The following is a 23,346-nucleotide window of genomic DNA, read 5'->3' as shown; positions in this document are numbered from 1 at the left end:
AGTGAATTGTGAATTGTGTGCCCTGTGATAGACTGGCGACCTGTCCAGGGTGTATTCCTGCCTTTTGTTCAATGTATGCTGGGATAGGCTCCAGCCCCCCTGTGACCCTGATCAGGATAAGCGGGTTCAGATAATGGATGGATGTTAAGTTGATTCCGTGCCAAATTCTGGGCACTGATTTTTTTTTACATGTGACAGCAACATTTGTCTATAATTATTAATAGGAAAAAATCTTGGGAAATGTCAATCCCTGGTCCCCTGTTTGTAAGACCCCTGCTAGTTTGATCTCTGCCCTGGGTCTATCCCTGAGCAAGAAACCTAAACCCTAAATGCTCCTGACGAGCTGGTTGGTGCCTTGCATGGAGAAGCATCAATTGTACAGCGCTTTGCATAAAGGTGTTATATAAATGGCAACCATTTGCCATACGATATATAGCATAAAACAGCAGTTTTAGAACTGAATTTCATCAGAAAATTGTATTGAAAAGATAGTTATGTAATAGTGTCATAATGGAAATGTTTATTTTCATTCCAGTTCAGTGGTTTAACAAGATGAACAAATTTGTTTATTTCAATTATTTGTAAAACTTTGAAACAGTAGTGGTTATAAACATTGTAGATTGTAGCCTATAATAGCCTATATGAACCAAAAATAAAGAACTGTTCAGTCTACAATGGACATATTATCCTACATTACTGTCACTGACAAGATTTTACTCTTTATGTGATTTGGCACAGTTTAGCAAAGCTGAGTGCGCTCAACTTTTACAAGTGTTACAAGTGACCCCACACTTTCAGCCATGATTCAATCTGATATACCAGCAAAACACTTTAGGACTGACAATAAGCCGATGTCAATCACGAAAACTGATAACTGATAACCCCACTAAAAAATATTCTGTTCTTATTTTACATTTGGCAGGAGACCCTTCTGACCATGTCCACGGTGAGTGTAATCTCTGTAGCTTGTTGCTGATTGGAGCAATTGGCAGTGTTACAGCTGACCCCTTTTACAACTGACCCCAGTCTCCCCTATGTGTCTAGCTAATGTAGACACCACAACGTCCATCCAAAATGCACAGCTCACTATGTTTTAATAAGCTACTTCTACAAATTATTGTAGACCTATACACTACACATCATTATAGCCTAAGGAACCTGTTTGGTAAAGAGGAAATTGGAGGCTCAAACAGGTGCCTTGGTCTGTTTCTGCCATTTACAGTTAAATACCAATGGATATATTGTAAATAAGTAACTAGCCATTGTTATGGTTGCGTGTTTTATTTGTATATAGTTACGCAACATCGCTGTGATTAATTATCGATGCCGCAACAAAATGTAACCGGTAGATGGCACATTTTCACAAAACAATCGTGTTCGGCTTATTAGCTATCTGTGTGCGCCTTTATTTGGAGTTTTACGGTGAAAGCTTCATTGCAGTGTTTTAAGAATAACTATTCTTGGCTTAAATTTGTGATTGAATGTTACACATAAAGAAAACGAATGTTTAAAGAAGGGGCTGAGAGGGATATGAAACACAACGTTGTGAAGATTGAAAGGGAACAAACCTTCCAAATAATTATGATAAATGCAAAGGGCGGTGGGGCAACGGAAACAGGAAATCCATTTGAGATGTGTGGTAGTTTAACCAGAGTCAGGTTTGTCATAAATGGGGAACGGTCAGACGGGCACTACGATCGGAGGCTGTTTAAAATTCATCCATCGTTTCTATTAAATTCAAGGACCTCGAAAAACGACACGTGCGGCTTTCTCACGATCATTTGAACATTTTTGCCTGTATAGCTTTTTACGCGAATCAAACACTTTTATAAATGCAACAAAGGACAGGACACTAAATAACCAAAAGAGTATTTCACACGTTCGTGTAGGCTATTCCGTCCTTTTTCATTGGTTCAAAATACTTCCCTCTTATTTAGGAGGAAGTAACGCAGCTACATTTGCTCTTGATTTGTTTTACTGTTTCCATTTCTTCATCTTTGAAAACGAAGTTTTGTACAAATAAGGACCATTGGAGGAAAAGTGGTAAAAATATAAAAACCGAAAATGACGGGTAAATCTGTGAAAGACATCGACAGATATCAGACTGTGCTCACCTCTCTCCTTTCGCAGGAGGAAAATAAATTCTGCGCTGACTGTAAAGCCAAAGGTAAGTGTTCAAGGCATCATGATGTCTCACCGAACTATGCAAGCCAGATACAAATTCGTGTTCGTGGATTCTTCGATGACTCAACCACACCGTTCTTCCAGCGCGTCCACTCGACAAGATGTTATACAGTCACCCTATCGCCCCTGCATTAATCATTAGGCTATTGTATGCATGCTTATAACCTAAAGAGTATTCTTGCCAATTGTCGATAAAAGTTGCTTTGACTCGCATCGGGAATATTACATTGTCCATATCCCCAGTTAATTACACGAGAAGGGGATGCAATGCAAGATGCATTCCAACTGTAATGCTTAAATAGGGTTGTCTACTCCGAATGACACATTTACATAGACTATAGAGCTGGATACATTGATCATGCGTATGCTATCTTGCTGAATTGCTTGATTAAGTATTGGGATGATGCGACTGGTTCAGAGGCGGCGAGACGTAGGCTACAGCATTGATTCTATGAAGTATGGAGACCTAATGGTCTTTCATGTTATAATGACATGGGCAGCCTATACATTATCCTCACAACATTAAAAGTTCAAAGCCACCGACCAACAATGTTGTATTTTGACACGTTTTAAAACAACACCCATTATCAAGGACGCCATTGATGTGTCAATCGTGGATAAGCTCTTTTCTATAAAACAAGAGGACGTTTCATTCACGCCAGCTAATGTGTTGAAGTTATTTAGACAATTCTACAACTGGGGTGGATAATTAAGTAATATTAGCACGCAGGCTCGACAGAAACGCCCCCGATACACTTAATAATACGGTGTCGAAACTAGCTGCTTCTGTAGTGCGACTTCCTTTTGGCAATGCTGCTGCAAGCCTGTTAAGTCTGACAACGATGTAGTGAATGCAGTATATAACCAAAGGGTTAACTCATTGCCTTTGTGAATGTCATGGATGAATATGTTTCTGTATAATTTTATTAATGACTGGAATGTTTGTGTGTGTACGTGCGTGTGTATGTTTGATGTTACTCATTCTTGACTCCAGCTCAGATTTGCACACCCCACTCAATAAAAGCGTTCGGAACTAGGCTAATGGTCTCGTTTGACCCTGTGCTTGGCACATTGCCGTGGGTCTATTTGACCTTCACCCCTCTGGAGGACTTGGCCAGCAACTGTGTTCTGTAAAAAACACCGCCAGTCCATTGGCTCAATGTAATCTTTTCCCTCCCCACCCTGCCTGTATGGCTTGACGGTGGAATAAGTGTTCCGTTCTCCCCTAAGATGGGAAGCCTAGCACTACATTAGGTTGGAAATGGCCACCTTAGTCTGTACAGAGCTACAGTTCTGTGGCTCCAGGTTGCGCAGTGGACTCCTCCGCGTGCCATAGATCTTTGGTGTTTCCTGGGTACTTTAGGGGTGCCTGGGGTCGTGGTTAGCAGTGGCCACCACTCTCTCTTTGTGTCAGCCATCTTGCAGATGCCCATCTCCTTTTGCCTTTGATACATGGCCTCTGTCCGTTTACTGTGGAACAGATGGTTTCCTGTGCCCAACTTTGAAATGGGAACAGACCCTGAGGTGTTGAAGATGCAGGCCTTGAAAGAGATCCAGCAGGCTTGTTTTCCACCCTGTAGGGCTTTGTGAGCTGACCTGATGTGTGTGTCTGTAGAACGGCTACACCGCTCCAGAACTGGGCTGTTATGTCAATGGGTCTGTAATGAGAACACAAACTTTCAATGCATGTAGAAATCCCCACCCACCCTGTGCTGAGTTGTCTCTATAATGTTGAGTGTCAAGCAGGGTCCCAGTGAGTACCGTTTCTAACGCCGTTGGCTCTGCTCAGCCAGTAACCAATCTCCCCAGTCTTCCTTTGGCAAAACTGGCACTAGCAATAGGGCCATTGAGATTCACATTGAAGTAACTTGCTGCTTAAACTAAATCATTACATGGTGTGTAACAACAAAATATTGAATAGACAACCAAAATGCATTAAGTTCTTGAAAAAAGTCAAAACAAAAAAGTAAATTTCACTTGTTTTTCCTCTCACGCTCAAATTACAACTTCCATGTGCTTTTACTATGGGGTGTTTTCGCACCTCCAACCCTAAAGTGGCAGAGTGTGGTGTTGTCAGCAGGTCATGTGCTGCATTCATTAAACATTAACCGAGTCAACAGTGGGATGTTTTCCCTGCGTTTGTGCTGTGCCTCAGGTTCTGTCGCAGTCCTCACGGGAACTGTGCCTTACCTCTCCTCCGATGGTGATGCACACTCAATAGTGTGCTTGATTTTGTGTAAACCATCTCTTTGGCCAACACCATACTTTTTTGTGCTAAAGTATCAGGATACTCCTGGTTTCCCAGTGAGCTGTATCCCTGAATGCGACCGTTGCCAGACTAACATTGTTGGGCCTACTGGAAGATGGGGTGAGGGAGGTGGAACTGCAGAGGTTGGAGGCAGCAAGTCACATTGCTGATCTTGGTTCCTGAAATGAGTGAGGTAATCTCAGACTGTGGCCAATCAGGAGGCTTTGACGAGAGGTTTTGACTGTCATCTACCTCACCACTGACCTTTAATTAGTGAACTTGTTCTTCTCCTTTCCAGCACAGCTCTGTTGAACCACATAAACGCCTCTCGCCTGTTCTGTTCACACAAACAGATGTGACCTACTATGTGAATGCTTTGACTGAGCTGTTGTCACCTGCATTAATGCAGTACTCTGAGTTCAAACAAGGACTGGTGACTGACTGATCCACTCACATTATCTGTTCGTAACACATTGCTCTACTGGCTAGATGACAAATAAAACCGTATATATTGTTTATCTTCCAGAGAAGGCATGAGTTACTTTTAAACTTGCATGAGGCCATACAATGATGTGAGCGATTTTTCTCTTCTGTGGTCCTGGCCTAGAGAGATTTCCTCACCACCCATGGAGCACCACCCAAGTTCCTGCTTTGCATGCTAGAAGATGTAGGCTTGTTCTACTCTTGTTTATATTCACAGGCTGTTGATTTTATCCGTTTGTGACATTGTAACGTATACCTATGTGTCCTGTCATGCTTGATTTAATTCACAGTTAATATTACAGTTCTTTGTGAATAATAGAGTTTAGTTATTTCAGTACTCGCAAGTACATGTATTTCTGTCACCAGTAAACAACTTAAGTGTCAAATCATCTGTCCACCTAGTAAAAAATGAGATATGTGTGACCATGTGTGGCACCACAACCTGGTTCAGTGGCTGGTTTCTGTGGTTGCTATGGCGACAGCACCTCTTAGATGGTAAGGAAGGACGTGGGTCAGGGGTCACAGGGGATAGGGGACACACTGAAAGTCTCTGCTGTGTCTTGCCACTTGAAGACAGCTCCTCTCTGAATTGCTGTTTTGACTAATTGGGGGCGAGGTTATCTAGGCTATGCTGAAGAGGTTACCTGCAATGGAGAGTTATGTAAAACACTCAATGACTGGACTGGTTTTCATCATATTTCCCTGCTGAGATGATAAACCAAGGTTCCAGCTTCCCTCCGTTGTTATCGATCCCATAATCCCAATTTCCCAAAAGGATATTGGTTGTCTTCTTGCTGCCAATCGGCAAATCCATGTCTGGACACTGAACACCCTAAGCTGATTTATAACGCATGTCCTGGAACCTGTTAGGCTGCTGTTTGTCACCCAAACAGGTTCGTCCTGTCAGTAGTGGAGGTAAGGTTGTCCTTCTCTTCCTGCACAGGGCTCTGAGACATGACCAGAGAGTATAGTGAGTAGAATCATTTTTCTGCTGCTGATGGTGCTGTTAGTGTCTGCTTGCGTGGGATCCGTGGCACCTGTTAGGCAGTTTGTTCAGCCTTATTTCCATCCAGGCGGTCTCGCTGTGTCCGTGTTAAGACGAGTCATGAGTGTACGTCCTCACAAGCTGGAGCCGATGGCTGGCTTTCCACATTTGGGTCTGATGCTCTGAAGGGGCATATGATTATTAAGCGTTGTGGTTAGTTTTATGGTTGTGATTATTACTACTTAAAGATTTAGATGAGATTGACAAAAGAACCTGCTAAATATTGGGTATTGCACTGATAAATGTGTGAAATGAATCCCTTGTTGAAGGGGTGGGAGTAGTGAGAAATAGTTGTTGTATCAAATAAATCAATCATGCACCATCTGCTTAGCTAAGAGGGCTTGCTGTCGTGCAGTAAAGCAAGCCTGCTTTCAGAGTTCGTTTTTTCCAATAGTAAGCCAAGAAGGTGACACAGACTGCCAGGCAAGGCCTTGGCCCAATGGGAGTGCAGCAGCACCGGTCCTGAGTGTGCTTATTGGCTGGGCTCAGAGAGCAACAGCACCACAGACTCCTAGCGAACTGGATGGCCCGCCCACACTTAATCTCCATCACCCGGGAAGAGTTGTCAATAACCGCTCGGAGATGATGAGGGATGGTGATTGTTTTACGTAGCTGGTATCGAGCGGTTTGGTCTGGTGAGATGATTCATGGCTCCACCGGGCCAGCAGTGGTTTTAGGGCAGGGCACAATGTCTGGAGGTAGTGTTTATTGAGTGGTCAGCTGTACAGTAAAACCGTCTCATCTGTGTCTGTGTCTGTGAGTGTGAGAGTGAGAGAGCGCTGTAGGCCTGCTTGTAGCAAATGTGTTTTACTTTGGCAAGTTATTTCCATTTCTGCCGAATTTGTAGCCATTGTTGGGACATAAATATATGAAGCCATTGTTTGGACAATGTTCAGAGTCTTTGAGTAACAAAGAGCAATATGTCTATGTGTCTGTTTTGGTGGTCTGATCCCTGGGCACTCCTGCCCCTCAGAGTAACATCAGGAGAGATGAACAGACCACAAGGAAATGGAAGGGTCTTGTGTGTTATCCAGCTGTTCTTTATTTGTGACCAAACAGGATTCAATTGGACTCGCATTGAATTTCAATGAGAAGCACCTACTGTGCTCTGATTGAGTGAGTGCTATCGGCCACTTGTTTTGATTGCTTGGCCATTGTGAATACATTATCTCAGTTTATAGAACAGCTGTCACCAGACTTGTCGGGCTTATAAACCAGAATGAATGGGTTTTAGTTGTGGGCCTGTTTCTGTCCTGTGTATTGAGTTATTTATCTATATCTGACACAACTTAACCAGCGCACCACTGAGGCTGTTCCTCTCCACCGTAATATTGTTTTCACATTCAGACGAGTGTTTCCTTTCAAATGTAAATGTGCTTTATTGGCATGACGACAGAATTGCATAATCGCTGAAACAATGGCATTATAATTATTAAAAACAACAACGCTGCTGTTCGTTATCGCATAAAAAAGGCAGGAATTCAACATTTACTCCTCGTCTTTCTGTTTTCCAGGCAAACTCTTGTTCCTGAATTCTATTAGGTTTGGACGACTCGTATCTTAGTCACAGTGTTTGGACACATTGATTAGATGGGTCCATTTTGTTTTTTTACATCCAGGATGACAAACTTATTCACCCAAATCACAGAAGTTCTATGAGGTGCTACCATTTTAATATGCTTTTATAGCAGTTTGTTGTGAATTGTGAATCAGCCATTTTATTGTTTTTCTTGGTTGTGGACACATTGGTAAAATTCCAAGTAAATAAAAAAATGGTGTAAAGTCATCTTTAAAAATAATAGGCCTTCCTGTTTCTTGTCAATTTCCATTGTGAAGAAATAGACGATTATTTCAAATTTACAGGAAGTTGCACAGAAATTTCTCAAAAAAACACAGCATACAGTGAGGATTGATTGATTCACATTTTATTTGCCAACAGGAAGGATGAACATCTGTACTTCTCTTTCTAACTGAAGTTCATTTAGGTTCATCCAGTTTTTCTTCTTTTCCTCTCTTTATTTTATGGCCAAACTGTTTTTTTTTTTTCCCATCAATTTTTTCCTCATACATTTGATATTTGTATTGTGTAGGAGGTGTGGTTTGGATGGCAGTCTGGCCTAATTGGGGAATCGGGAGATGGTGCCGAGTTCTAGCTGGGCTTTGTAGTTCCCATCCCAGTTCATTTCTCCTTTGTGGGAAATATAGCCCAGGCTTGCGGTCAAAATGGAGGCTTAGGGTGATAATGAATATCAGTGTTTTGATGTGATTTTCATTTAATATTACACTCAGGGTACTGCATGAGGAAAAGGTGCAGAATGGGAATCTGAGATCAGCAGGGGCTTGAGCCGCAGTACAGTGAAGGGCTTGTTGTAATGGCTGGCCGGGGGGGGGGGGGGCGGGGGGGGGGCGGTTATCATACACTAGTGTCCTGTCACTGCTGCCCTGATCTGTCCGTGTGACGCATAGCTGGTGCCCTGCTGGTGGCAGGGATTACCGCGGGGTATTTACTGGCTCAGCAGATGCTGCCAGGTTGGCGTGCAGGGTCTTCATTTTATCCATTTACACAACTGGATTTACTGAAGCGGTTGGGGTTAAGCACCACACGCATAGCGTCCCAAATAGGATTTAAACCTGCAACGTTCAGGTTACGAACCTGATTCTCTTCACAGCGTTCAGCGACACAAACCCGGCTCTGCGGCTGGGTGTTCGCTGCCTGAGGCGAGGAGGGGCAGGGCTTCACCTGTGTAGCCTGGGCTGACACACACACACTCTCCGAGGGAGGGTGTTTTTCTAAAAACAGCAGGCAGCCGACTCATCCCTCAGGGGTCGGTCATGGGGGAGCAAGCAGTGCAGGGGAAGGATGGTACAGCACCTGCAACAGCAGCAGTCGACACTCACCGCGTTTACCTTGCAGACATTGTCCTGCGGGGTGCTAACAGGGTGGTAGCCGGGTAACTGGGTTATGCACAGTCATACGGGGGAAGCCCATGTTGTGTGGCTGATGCGACTGTGGTTGAAGTTGCCTTCCCCTCTGATAAGGCAGTGAGACCTCACTGGAGAATGGGTTGTTGTCTCTCTCTCACAATTAATTGCAGTTTGCCTTTAGCAAAAAGGAAATACAGAGGGAAAATATCGTCCAAGCGGAACCTACAAGTGATACTGTATAGAAAACAATAAACTACAACAAAACTATAATAAATGTAGCCGACATTTAACTTCTCAATAAGGTATGAAGAAAAAATTAAGAACAATTTGATGGACTTAGTCCATCAGGTTGTGACAAGCTGTGCTGTAAGAAGTTCAGAAAAATGTACTTTAGTATACTTCATATATTATTATGATTTTTTTTATAGTGAAAGAGTAGCTAATGTGCATCTGTCTCCCTCTCTTACTGTGAGAAACCACAACATTTAGCACTTTCTGTGTTTCCCTGTTGATATCACCTCTGTGCACTAACCTGTTTTACATGTTTGCCGTGTCCCTGCACACGTCTGACCCCAACTCTGCCCCCCCTCCCCCTCTCTTTATCCTTCCTCACCAGGGAAGAGCCAAATGCACAAACAGCCCTGCACTAAGACCCAGCAATCTGATTAGAGAGACCGAGAGAAAGGAAAGGAGCTGTGCAGATTTACCAGCACAGTATGTAGCATGAGGGACAGCAGTGACCCCTAACCCTCACCACCAATAAAAAGGAGAAAGTCGTAGGGATAAGGGCCAGTGCTTGTACTCCCAGTGTTGGTGATGGATTTTGCATTTTGATGTTCTTCAGGAAATAGGCTTTGCTGTGTTATGCTGCTATAATTAGCGCATGTGCTGACCAGTGCCGCATGCAGGACAGGCAGGTGGGATGTCATAAGTCAGGTGCACATGCTTTTGTGCCTAAAGGGTGTCATTAGTTTCAGAGCTAGCGTATACGGTTCGGTATACCTTCTGGTGCTGCTCATCTCACACAATGTCGAGTTCAGTAAATCACCACAGCTACACTAGATATCTCCGGAGTAAACCCGGTGTTTTGTAAAATGGGCAAGAAATCACAGCGTTAGCTATGTGCATACACTTTTTTTTTTTTTTTTCCTGATTCTACATTAACACAACTGACCCAAGAGGTTAAATCAGGCAGCAATAGCATGATGCTGAGTAGAGGGATTCCCTGTGCATATCACCTTCCTCATACAGAAGATATTATTACTGCCACCCAGTGGTTGTTATTGTGTGTTGCATGCATTGACGCAGAGTCTCGCACACGGAAGAGCGAGTCCACAGTTGCTTTAGTTCCTGAGGTGAACGTTAGCTTGTGCGTAACCTCAGAAGGTTATAAAATCAGAAACACTGAAGGAATTGTTTGTTTCTGGTGGGGTCTTGCATTGAGAATAGGTGTCCATGCAAAGCAGACCAAATTAGCACAAATAATTTACCTTCACTAAAATACTAAAAATATCCCACAACTTAGCCCCCTCAGAATATGTTGGATGGTGAAACCAAATCAACTATGCAGAGACTGTATTTATCCCTGGCTAATGCTGCTCACTTGGGTCTCTGTCAAGCACTGTTGCAGTGATCACACAGCCCATTATAATTGCCACTGCAGTGATTGCACAGGATTGCACGACAAGGCTGCAGTTACCAAGTCAACATTGTTTATAATGTGTGCGTTTGTTTTGGACCTTTCACCATGACAGCCATTCTGTCAGGGACTGGAGCCTATTCAGAGATCAGTGCATTTGTGATTAGCTTTGTTTTAGTTTGCGCATGTCCGTGTACAGTGTTCATTTGTGTTGAGAGGCTCACTTGTTGATGTTTGTCGTATGTCGTACACAAAGCACAGTTATTTTTCCATTCAGTGCCCATGAAATTGTGCCAGAAATAGGTTCCGCAGTGTTTTTCCACCGTCTTTCCCAAACTGGAATTCTGCCCCCGATGTTGCAGGAGATCCCACAGAGGCTGACTTGATGACATCATGGTCAAGCGGAAGCTTATTCGCATGTGAACACAGGATGAACAAATGCAGCCTCCAGGGAATATAGTGGGAATATTTCAGCTTTTAAACAACTGTCCTTGCTTAGCTAGCTACGGTATGTCAATCATGCTAATAGGCAGCTTAAAAGGATTATCGATTATGAGGAGTTAATAAAAAAGAAATGATATATCATTACCCCATCAAAAGAACAAATGTTTTAAACACAAAAAGCATCACAGGCCACAGCTGTCTACGCAATTTAACTTGTAAACTAAATTGTGTAATTGCCCAACATAGCTCAACTCCTTATCACCTGACAAACATGTGGACTGTGCTGAGTTATGGTCAGAAACAGTGTGTTGCATTGTCCTATATCTCTCCCAGGAGCTCAGTAGGAACAAGGCTTAAAGCTGTATGAGTTGGCTTCATTGTTCCATGACCAGTGATTCTGGGATGTCTTTCTGTAGATGGAGTTTGGTGGTTTCAGTGCCTTGTGCTGGTTAGGAGCATGGCTGATCCCGGTTTAGATTAACCCAGAATTGGATTCCTCTTTTATCTATTGGGAGCAGGCGGGAGAACTGGCCTAATTATCTTTCTCTAATTGCATGTCTCCCTGTGCGTATCGTGCGTGTGTGTGTGTGTGTGTGTGTGTGTGCATGTGTGATTGCATGCGTGTGTGTGTGTGTGTGTGTGTGTGTGTGTGTGTGCGCGCGCATGTACACGTTTTTGTGTGTGTTCTGCTATCCTGTATGGGATTGAAAGAGTTTCACAGGTTCTGCTGGATGCAATTCTCATTAAACTGAGGATTTAAACGGAAAAACGTCCCCATTTCTCTCTGTCTCTGTCTGTCCCCCTTCATATGCCTTCTCTCTCTCCCTCCTTCTATTCAGGTCCCCGATGGGCTTCCTGGAATCTGGGAATATTCATCTGCATCCGCTGTGCAGGAATCCACCGGAATCTGGGTGTGCACATCTCCCGGGTCAAGTCTGTCAACCTGGACCAGTGGACCCACGAGCAGATCCAGGTCAGAGGTCAATCTGCACGTCCCTGCACAAATGCACTGTTGCATGTCTGCGCAGAGTGTCCACCAATAGATTTGCAATCCCTTGCCAGTCGACCTATCAGGAAGGGTCTACGCAGTACCCTGTCGATGCTATGGAGAAGACTGTGACCTGGTTTTCCATTAACTTCAGCCAACGCTAAAATAAAAAAATAAAAAAACAGCCCTTGTATTTATTATTCATCAGTATGAAGGAAAATGTTAATAGATGCCGGGCTGATGTTATTTTTCTCAGTATAAGGATTTGTGTACATGCAAGGCCTCGGTATGAGTGCTTGTGTACGTGCAAGGCCTCAGCATAAGTACTTAGTACAGTGTTTCCCAACTCCAGTCCTCGGGACCCACTTGCCAGAAGGTTTTTGTTGTAACCAGTAGCTCACACACCTGATTTAACTAATCAAGGGCATTTTTGTGGTTTGATTGGTTCAATCATTAAATCAGGTGTGTGAGTTACTGGTTACAACAAAAACCTTCTGGCATGTGAGGACTGGAGTTGGGAAACACTGACTTAGTATAAGGTGTTCATGCAGTGTATATTGTACATGCTGCTTCAGGAGACAGGAGGTCAGTCAGAGGACCGCAGGTAAAGTGCTATAACAGGCATTCCACGGCTGAGCAGCAAATGCTTACATGACAACTCTGCTCTCTGCACTGCAGTGGGGCTCTCGCCCTGGTGCATCCTAAAGAGATACAGTACTGTACTGTACGTGACCCTGGATGCTAAGGACATTTTAGCATCTAGTTGTTTTGACTGTTTGATTTTAGCGGAAGCGTGCTTTGGCTTGTCTGAGAAACACAATGGCACTGTGTCTCAAATTAAACAAAGCAGCTGTGACCTGCAGGCTGCTGGCAGGTTGTAAATTGGGTTGTTGTAGTTTTAAAGAAAGCAAGCAGCTTCTTGTTCGTTTTTAAATAAACCATTTAAAAATGTCTCAGCTGACTTGTTTCCAGATTAATGGTTTCTAAGAAGACTGATAGATTCAGCAATCAAGAAAAGGTCCCTGTGGAAAAGTTTGAGAACACTTTTGGATTATTCTTTTTGAAAAAATAATTACTGAAATATTTTGCTAGTGGATGGAAGAATGGATTACCAAATACTAAGAAATTTGAGGCTAATGTTCGAAGGTTAGTTCCGACATTGAAGTTGAAGAGAGGTTGGGTATCCCAGCAAGACAATGATCTAAGGCATACCATGAATACAACAATGAAGTACCTCCAGGAAAGACAGATGAAGGTTTTGGAATGGCCACCACAGTCCCCAAAATCTGTGGAGAGATCTGAGGAAGAATGGGGAAAAATTCCAAAAGTTGAATTGAAAGTCTCCTAGCTGGTTATAGGAAGCATTTGTAAGCTGTTATCGTTGCCCAAGAAGTAGTTGCGAAGTATTAAGTGTTTTGGGCAAACTGTGGGTGAATTGGTGGTGATTGTGTATAAGTGTCTGTAATGGTGCTGGCTCTGTCCCCTCAGTGTGTCCAGGAGATGGGGAATGGCAAGGCCCGTCGCCTATATGAAGCCTTCCTCCCAGAGTGCTTCCAGCGGCCAGAAACAGACCAGTATCCTCCTCTTACTGGAATCACTGGTGTGCGTGTGCATGTGTATGCGTGTGCCTGTTCCATTATTGTAGTTCTGTTGTCATATTTTAATTCAGATGGTTAGCCTATTACACCATTTGACTGTTTTCTTGCCAAGTGGCTGCATTGCAGCTGTGCTGGAGTTTACCTTTAACACAACCACCTATACAGAGCTGCAGAGGCCTTCATCAGGGACAAGTATGAGAAGAAGAAGTACATTGACAAGTGCATCAACATCCAGACCTTCAGGGTGAGTCTGATGGGAACTACTGCCCCTTTTCCACCGCAGGAATCCTTTCAAGAATGGTTGAGGAATTGCGCCTATGCGTGTATTGATACACCATTTTATGATTGTTTACTTTTTCCAGTCTTTGGGGGATATTTTTCTTGCCTCCACACTCTTGGTAGAAAGAGTGCATCTTTACTTGTTTCTGCTATTTCTGTTATGAGAAAATTAACCAAGTATCCATCCTTTCAGAAAGAGAAGAGCAGTGATTCTGTTGCCAAAGAGGCACCTGTTGTATTTGAGAAAATGAAACCGGTGAGTGCTGGTTAAAGATGTCTGCAGTTTATCCTTAAAGTGGTCATTTGTGGTATCTGATGCAGTCAGCATTGACCAGCAATGTCTCTCAGTCCAGCTGAATGAGTGTTACAACAGCCTATAGCAATGAGCTGTTGGTCTCTTTTAACTCTAGAACTTGTGTTTCATTGGTCAATGATTTTTTGGTTGTGATTGGTATGTTTCTGCAGAAGAGGGAGGAGTTGCAGCAGATCAGGATCACCCCAAAGAAACCAAGTCTACCAGTCACTGACCTCTTAGGACTAGGTAACACTTCCATTCCAAACACTATCCATTGTGTTTTGTGTTCTGTGTTCTGCTCACTATATACTATGCATTTAGTACTACACGGCACATCATGTACTCTATGTACTGCATGTTAGCCACTATGTACACAATGCACTATAGAGCATGTAACATGCTCTTTCATGCTACTGTGCAGTCCACTCCTATGCTGTTCTTTAGGTTAAATCGTCATTATCCCCACAATGTACACTACACACTGTGCTCTACATGTATGTAATACAGTTATACACCCTAGGTAATATTATTCCTCCTCATGCTGATCTATCCCAGATACCCCTGCTCCAGTGGCTGCTGTTCCTAATGGGAGACCCAGCCCGGCCGTGTCCCACTCAATGGACCTGTTCGGCTCCATGGCCACGCCCGCCTCCAACTCCGCCAACAGCACGGTGAGCCTCATACCACCTGGATAAGAATCAGAGGGATGTGGGTTCAGCTCCCCACTCAACCGGTTTTGATCAGTGGTTTGGAAAATGTTTTCATTTTAAACCCCTTGGAGGTAGGATTGAAAACTAAAAAAAAAAAAAACTGGTTTTAGGCGTTCATTTGTGCAGGATCAGTTTTGGCAAGCTACCTGTAGAATAAATGTATAGCTCTACTGGTGCTACTCACAAGATCAGAGGGAATTTCAAACCTCATATTTTTATTTATTTTACTATATTAATCATATGTAATCTCTGTATTATGGCTGCTGATTGCAGATGAACTTGCTGGCTGCTGAATTTGGACGGAGGATTCATGTCACACACTTGGAAAACAACAAATTGATTCATGTTTTTGTTTTTACTGTAAACGTACCTATGGTTATATACTGCTGGGACCATATTCTAGGTTTTGAAAACCACAAAATACATTCCAGTTATGTGTATGGACAGTTGAAGGTACTGAAAACCTCTCAGCTAAAACCAAAAGCACTAGTGTGTCAGAAGTTGTGGACTGCAAAGCGGTCGACGTGACTAATGCTTGGTTTGCGTCCCCCTCCAGCCTGCTTCCGGGTCCATGCCCACAGGCCGGGGGGCCAGCTCGGTACCAGAGAACCTCAGCCTGTTCCTGGACCCACCGACCAAGACCGAGGAGAGCGGGAAGCTGTCAAAGGACTCCATCCTGTCGCTTTACAGCACAGTAACGCCACAGGCCCACAACATGGCCGCACACGGTGAGAGCTCACAGTTGTGTTGTGAAACCACAACGCACGGGCAGTTAACTGCACTGTGTTATGCGTATGGGAAGTGCAGGAAAACTTCAGGCACCAGCAGCTCCTCATTCTGTTTGCATTTTACATGTCTATAAAACCAGTATTGCAGACCAGCTCTGTATACAGTGAGTGCCTGAGAGTAGTCCAATCCTGGTGCATTGCATTTAGAAACTGCAGCCCTCAAGGGCCACGGCTACGTAAGTTCAGAGGAAACTGGTCTAACTTCTTTAAGACAAAGACTTACTTAAGACAATAAAAGGAACCCAAGAAAACCGCAACCACGTGGTAAACAAGCAGAAGAAATGAAAGCAGATTGTTCTGAAAGAATGTATTCATACAGATGGTAAACAACTGGCACCTTTCTCAGAGTTCCCAAATAACTTCTCCATACATGTATGTTTCTCTCTCTTCTGTGCGCGTGTGCGCGTGTGCGCGTGTGTGTGTGTGTGCGCGCACTTCACAGGTGGCATGTACATGACCCCGGCTCAGATGGGCTACGCTCCGACAGGGTATGGCGGTTACCCGGCCCAGGCGGTGCAGGGGGGCATGATGGGAGGCATGCTGGGACACCAGGTCGTGGCCCCGCAGCAGGGCGTACCCACCTCCTCGGCCTACATGCCCGGAGCGCAGGCAGGGATGATGGGGGTGCAGAACGGCATGATGGGAGGGATGGCGGCCCTACCTCAGCAGATGTACGGACTGCAGCAGACCCAGCAGTTACAGTGGAACATCGCCCAGGTGAGATCCATAAGATGAGTTGAAATTCGCTTTGGACAAGTAGCTAATAGCCCAGGCTACTGTGCAGAAAACAACAATTAATGGTAATACGATGCTGTTCTTTAATGTCCAGTCCATTTCAAATGTTCAATTAGTGTGGTACAGTACTGCTTATACCACATTGTGGAGTGACAAATTAACAGTGATTCAACTGTCGCTGGCGAAAGATCCTCACCGGGAACAACAGTCTACAATGTTTCTGTGAGATCTCAAAGTGCTGTAAATGTGTGTAGGCTTTCAGTCTCATGAAGTTTTTCAGTTTGTGCTGGCTTTTTCATGTGAACTTTTGTTTAGAGACGAGAATGTACCTCAGAAAAATGAGGCAGCCGTCAAAATAGTCAGCCTTCATCCGTATTTGAAACATAAACGGCCTGTTTGCTATGAAAGTGTGCTTTTTGTGTGTCTCTTTTAGATGACTCAGCACATGGCTGGCGTGAACTTCTATGGTGCAAACAGCATGATGGGATACAGTCAGCCCATGGGCGGAGCTGCAGCACCAGGCTCCGGTCACATTGTGGGGTCACATGTGTGGAAATGATCCTGCACCTGTGGATTCAGGGGGGGGGGAGGAGATGGGCAGGGTATGGGAAGGGCAACTGCCATCGAAAACATCAGCCATTTTAAAGACTGGAGAGACGAGGTGGAAGGTTTCCCCCACCTCCCTCTCTCTGTCTTCTTCACAGCCATTTTCCGGTTCTCCATGCTTGCCTTCAGACATCGTGTGACCTCACAGGGGTCAGAGGTCAGAGGTCTGCTGTGCTTCAACCTGTTCCTGGTCGCACCACGGCCAGGACACAGTCCCAGCACCCCATGCTTCTCCTTTTTTTAAAAAGCAACAACAATCATTGGTTTCCTGCAACTCACAGCTATTCAAATAGTTGATTTCATGATTATCACTCTTGTCTTGTAATGTTTTCAAACTCAGACTAGTTCGAGACAAAAAGCAGGATTACAGTGATAAAATGCAGTAAATAATGCACTTGGTGGGTGGGTGAGGACTTGGTAAGACCTCTGACCTCATGACAGAGAGTAGAGACAGGCCTGTTTTGCACTGTTCCTGCTTTGGGCCAAATCCTCTCTGTGTGTCAAATGTGATTCCTCATGAAATATTATGTTGTGTGTGAAAGTCCGTCCAGGAATGTTAGTCTCGTTGGGCGTCTCTGGTGAAACTATTCCGCATTATTAATAGAATTTTGGGTTCATAAACGTCTCTGTTTGAAATGTATCTTGCTTCAAGGAGACAAACTGGTCAAGAGGGAAATATGGAAGAATCTCTGTGATGCTATACCATGGTTCCTGCTTAGCCATAATTTGCATTATCTCCTGTTAAAAAAAAAAGTGAGGCTTTCAGAGACCGCAGACTTGTAACTATACTTCAGGACAGAATAGGTCCCTGTCAAAAAGAGCAGGCAGTTTACTTTCTTCTCATAAGACTTTGTTGTAATTCAGCATCAGGGATAGGTTGAACCTTTTCAATTCAAATTCATTTAGAAAAGGATTGTTTTCGGAAAGACACGGTTTTGATTAATATTATTTAAAATGATTGATGATTGGAAGCCAAAGATGTACAATAGCTTTACAGCAGCCTTAAATCTCTGTAATCAAAGGACTGCTTTCTCAAATTGAAGGACTGCCATCTTTAACTGAAAGACTGCTCTTTTAAATTGAAGGACTCTTGAGTCATTCTTGTGCTACTGAATAGCCACTGCATGCTGAAGGCCTCTATAGTACCAGGGGACTTGCAACAACATAGCTGTTTGTAATTTAGAGCTTCGAGTCCTTTCCCCTTATTGCAGGTCATCCTGTAATATTTTGCTATTGCCGCTTTACACTTGGATTCATAGTCGGTGCAGCCGCAACAGTCAAACCTCACACCAAATTTCTCAACCTGTCACTGTGACAGACGTAGGCGTATATAAGCGTCCGTTAGTCAGATATTAAAGAAAATAAGTCCCGGAAGATACTGCGGTATGCTTCAATGTTTGCTAGTAGAGGAGAAAATGGCTTCATTACCGCCAGAGTAGTAGCTGCTCGAGGCCAAGCTCTGCTGAGGGGACGTGAAAGGAGACCGGCGAGGTGGAGATGGAGGTGGCCATGGATAGTGCTCCTCCGCTCTCTGTGGATGAAGAGATGGAGCGCTAAGATGGAGTGATGGGGAGGCTTATTAGCTCAATGCTGGGGACAGTTAAACAATTAGCAGTTAGCATGCTTATCAAGTGCGCTAATTTGCTACTACTATTAACTGCTTTTTATCAATTGTAAGAAAGAGATTGGAGTAATTTACATCATTTGTAATGGGAGAGAATCCCGCATATCCGTATTGACTTTACACCACATAATTCTGGCAGTAAAAGGGAAATGGGCTGTTGATGAATTAAGCAATTATACAAATTATGGGAGTAATTAAAGAGAAGCTTTTGATTTTACCCTCCAATTTGTTGAGCTCTCAAGTCTCCACTGAGATGCGGGGAGAACCTGAGGAAGGAGAACTTTTCTCTGGGCATTCCCCCTCTGACTGTAGAGTTGTGATTGTCTTCGTGTTGTAGAGATGGATTTAATTAAGGGTAAAGGGGCCAATGCACTTTACACTATGAATGTTGACTTCTGCATATACCTGCTGCCTCCTTTGACTTGTTTGCACAGAAGGACCCAACACTCTGCGTAGTACTTTCTAAACCAGTGGTCTCCAACCCTGGTCCTGGAGAGATACTGGATCTGCTGGTTTTTGTTTTCACCTTAAAATCCCAGGTAACCAGGTGAGGTGGGTGAACAGTAATCAACTGATGTAATTGATTAATTAAGTGCAGGGTTACAACAAAAACCAGTAGACCCTGCAGCTCTCCAGGATCAGGGTTGGAGACCACTGCTCTAAGTGTTTGAGCCTGTACTAATCAACACCTGAATGCTCTGTGTCCGTTTGTATGCTCTGTGTCCGTGTGTCCGTCCCCATGTGTGTGCTTGCATGCGTGTGTGTGTTTGTTTGAGGGTATGTGTACGTGTGAACAAAATGCCTGTTAAGAGTGCATTTGTCTTTTTTGCTCTTCCTGCAGTGGTCACACTGTTATCAGGTGAGACCATGGGGACACTTAAGAGTTTCCATGGAGAAACAAGAATTGAGGCTTAGCCACTCCCTGATGCAAAAACAAAAAAAAAAAAGAGAAAAGCATTAGAACTTTGCCCTGGTTCTTGGTTTTTCTGTGTGTGTGCGCAGGTCCTGAAACCACTGCAGACTTACTGTGAAAAACTCTGACGCCATGTTTGTCAGAGATGAAGCACCCCAGGGTCCCCACTGCGCAGAAACTAACATAGAAAGGGCTCTTGGGGATCTCGCTTCTGTACACACGCACACACAAACCATGAAAGACTGAATCGGTGAATGTATGTAACAAGCCATCGCGCTACACTGTTTTGCACTTTCTCTGTAATTTGGATTGTTGTGTTTAACTCAGGCAGTTACATTTTATTCTGGCTTCTGTTGTCACAAGTGTATCATTCCTGATAAGCTCTGGGTTTGGAGGGCGCCGTTCTATAATCATGTACAGTGCACTAGTATAAGACTTTTCAGAATGGGACAGTTCTCTATGAACAGTCCATCTTAACAACAGTTATGGTATGATCACACCCCTTCTGTAATTGTTCTCAAGGCTTTCAGTTTCAATTCTCTTTTTCTTAAAGACTTGTTTATTATTATTATTATTGCTGTTATTATTCTTATTGCTTCAGATATTAAAAGCAATGCATGAAGGTAATTGTGTAAATAGTTTTGATAATTTGCAGAATGGTTTTGTCATAACCAGCCTTCAAATGTAGGCGCACTTTACTGATGTGAATGTGTAAAAATGTGATGTGATTTAGCCAAGGAGGTATCCCACAGTGTTGTCGGTGTGTGTGTGATGGAGAGTGAGTGAGTGAACGAGAGAGAGAGAGAGAGAGAGAGAGAGAGAGCGCGCAGCACCACTTCATGCTTGGAGAAGGGGAAACTGGGAGGGGTTTATTAGTGATGTCACCCTGGCCCCTGCAGCTCTACTGCTGCTGTGCACTGACCATCTAAAACAAGCTGTTGCCATAACACCGCTGTGATGTCATGGAAACGTTCTGCTGTGAGTCAGACACAGGGCCCTGGGGGCACTCATAGCAGTTTGACTTCTGCCATCCTGCAGGTCTGTCTGTCAACTAGGCTCACTGGTAAATGGTAAATGGTAGGCATTTATATAGCACCTTTATCCAAAGCGCTGGACAATTGATGCTTCTCATTCACCCATTCACACACCAACAGTGATTGGCTGCCATGCAAGGCACCAACCTGGTAGCACTGGCTCATTTACAGAAATGGTCCTTGTGGCCTATTGGCCAAATTACGGATCAATTCAAGTTGAGGGCCACAGGTGACCATAGGAAGCCTGGGAAATGTATTCTCCCTGATAATGATTGTGGGTGAGATCGGCTAAGAAAGCGTAATGTGTAGGCCATCTTTAAGGTTTCGGAAAGCACCTGGAATCAATAGTGAGCCACCATTAGTCTGTACACATGGTCACCCTCGTCAGGGTCCTATTGAAAGCCATTGGTTGTAAGGTTAACCGCTTTAAAAAGCGAAGAGAAAATACTTGGAAGAACAACACCCTCTTGTGGTTCATTGGTGCTATTGTGCGTTATCAGCCCTGTTGTTGCTTACTGCTTGTGCTTCAAGGAAAGATGAGGTATGCTTGAAATTTAGATTCCATTTTCTGCTCCTTTTTTTTCTTTGTGAATTATCAGCACAAAAAATGAATGTAACTTTTTTTTTTTTTTTTGGTTTTTCATGCTAATGCTATAATTAACTTGGATTTTTCATTTTCAGTGGCATTGGGTTTATATGTTTTTGGGCTTGTGTTTATTAATTATTTATCTGTGGACTTGCAATGTGTATTAATTATATGCTTTGGTATTTTTGCCTCCTTTTTCTTTTATATATTCTATATTGTTTTATCAATATGTAAAAAGGCTTGTCAATGTGGGGTAACAAAAAAATAAATGATAGTTTTATTGATATCCGTTGGAGTCTTGCAGTTGTGGCTGTGAGGTGGTTGATTGTTGATGACATTAATACCCAGACGACATTGCACATGAAAACAATATATCCGCAAAGAAGAGTGATTCAAATAGATCTTTATTGACTTTGTTTCCAGCTGTTCAAAGGGCATGCAGATACAGGCTTCTGAATTGAAAAGTAATGGGGTTTTTTTTTGTTTCGTTTTTTTCCGAGTTTGGTTTGCTTTTCTTACAAAACTACGTGCACCTTAAGTAATCAATTTTGCAGCGTACAAACCACAAAAATACCAGTTTTACATTTATCAAATACCGCACATAGAAAACATTTACAAAGCACGGGTATAAAATTACAGCTTCACTGTCTGTTTAATGCATCCCTAATACTTTACACTTTCACGCTCTTTTTGTTCCCCCCAGTTTGCTTTCATTGACACAGGGATTTGTTACAATGGGCAAGACCGTTAATGACAGAAAGAACAATGCAATTCAGTCAGTTTCCTATTGGGATCTTACACATCAAAATATATTCTGGGACAGAACTCCTCCATGTACTGTAGATTACAGCAGGGTGTCAAACTCTACGCTGCATACTGGTCCACTGAACATGGATTAGATCAGGGGAGATCAGCCCTGGTCCTGCAGGGCCATAGGGTTGTCCTTGTTACTCAGCACTGAACCGATCAGGTAAAGTGGCACAGTTGACTCCCGTCACCTGGTTTCTTGGATCTAAGCTGATGGCTGATTTTAAAGTGAAAGCAGAAGTCGGCAGACCCTGTGGCTGTCCAGAACCCGGGCTGAAAGCTCCAGGCCCAGATGCTTGGGCGATGAATATGATGCTAGATGGATGGTTTTCCCACAGGCCTAGGCTGACCTTTCCAGCCTGGTTCAGGTGCACAGGTTAGTGCAGTTGCAGAGAATAGCATTGGGCTACGATGACCAGACTATGCTGTGTGTCACTTCAGCCACTGTATCAGAATAGTGAGCCTTCACAAGCCTCTAAATGGATGGGCCTGTCATCTGTTCTCAAGATCATTGGAATCCTTTTGTTTTTATGCTGTGGAGAGCAAAGTTGATTGGTTCAAGTCAGTGAGTGACAGCACATTAGCTCTACCCATGAAGGGGCTTGTGAAGCCTTCCTTTCTCATTAGTACAGAAGGCCTCAAACGGTGGTGAGACTAAAGAAGATGCATATCTACGTGGCTGTACAAGTTCTCGTAACATCACTACAATCTTGTCAAACATTTAAAATGACAAAAAGCAAATGCTTGCTTAGTTCTTGTGCTGCAACTAACAACAGAGACGAGAAACCAGAATGTGGACAACAAATGCTGACTCGGCGTGATTCTTGCAAATTCTGAAAAGACGTGTCCCTCTCAAGGACACTGCTACATTGACACGCAGAGGTACGCCCTGCACGTTTTTAAACTCTTTACCCTTCTCTCTTAAAAGGCGGATGAGTATTTTTTATATATTGGTTGGTTATCCCGATCAGCACATAAATTCAGAAATTATGTTCACAGTTAAAACAAAGTTTGAAAAATGACGTTTTTGTCATTTGCCTTTGTCAGTGCTCTGAGTACACTGGCATGAAATATTAGGTAACCTGGGCTCCTTTCTGGCAAGGGTCTGGTCACTCCACATTCAATTGATGCAAACTTGGTAATTTATTGCCAAATAAGTACCCTGACAGTAGAGAGCAAGGAAGGCTAAATTTATGCTACAAAGAAATACTGCTTATATTTCTTTCAATGCTTAGATTTCCCAGAACGTTCAATAGCTTGGAGGAGTGAATTCAATGTTGAAGATAAACAAATTATGCAACAAAGACTTAAAGTACACCGTTTTACAATTTTCTTTTTTTAAGTACAAAATATACTCATGACTGAGCATGTTTACATTTCACCTTCAAAATGTAGACCAGTCATCCTCCTGGCCA

At 43.4% G+C, this 23,346-nt stretch overlaps 1 protein-coding gene across 1 annotated transcript; it reads left to right on the top strand.

Annotated features, from left to right (window-relative positions):
• The first annotated feature begins 1,673 nt into the window (after positions 1 to 1,673).
• On the top strand, positions 1,674 to 21,410 carry smap2 (small ArfGAP2). The gene is made up of 10 exons (XM_061256143.1): positions 1,674 to 2,167; positions 11,808 to 11,941; positions 13,445 to 13,530; positions 13,720 to 13,798; positions 14,027 to 14,089; positions 14,299 to 14,374; positions 14,684 to 14,799; positions 15,395 to 15,566; positions 16,069 to 16,343; positions 16,795 to 21,410. The coding sequence occupies exons 1-10, from the start codon at positions 2,065 to 2,067 to the stop codon at positions 16,918 to 16,920; spliced, it is 1,230 nt and encodes a 409-aa protein (XP_061112127.1). The 5' UTR covers positions 1,674 to 2,064; the 3' UTR covers positions 16,921 to 21,410.
• The last annotated feature ends 1,936 nt before the right edge of the window (positions 21,411 to 23,346 follow it).

This window comes from Conger conger, chromosome 9 (genome assembly GCF_963514075.1).
Source record: "Conger conger chromosome 9, fConCon1.1, whole genome shotgun sequence".
NCBI lineage: Eukaryota > Metazoa > Chordata > Actinopteri > Anguilliformes > Congridae > Conger > Conger conger.
The sequence above is the reverse complement of the archived record's forward strand: the minus strand, read 5'-3'. Positions and strand labels throughout refer to the sequence as shown.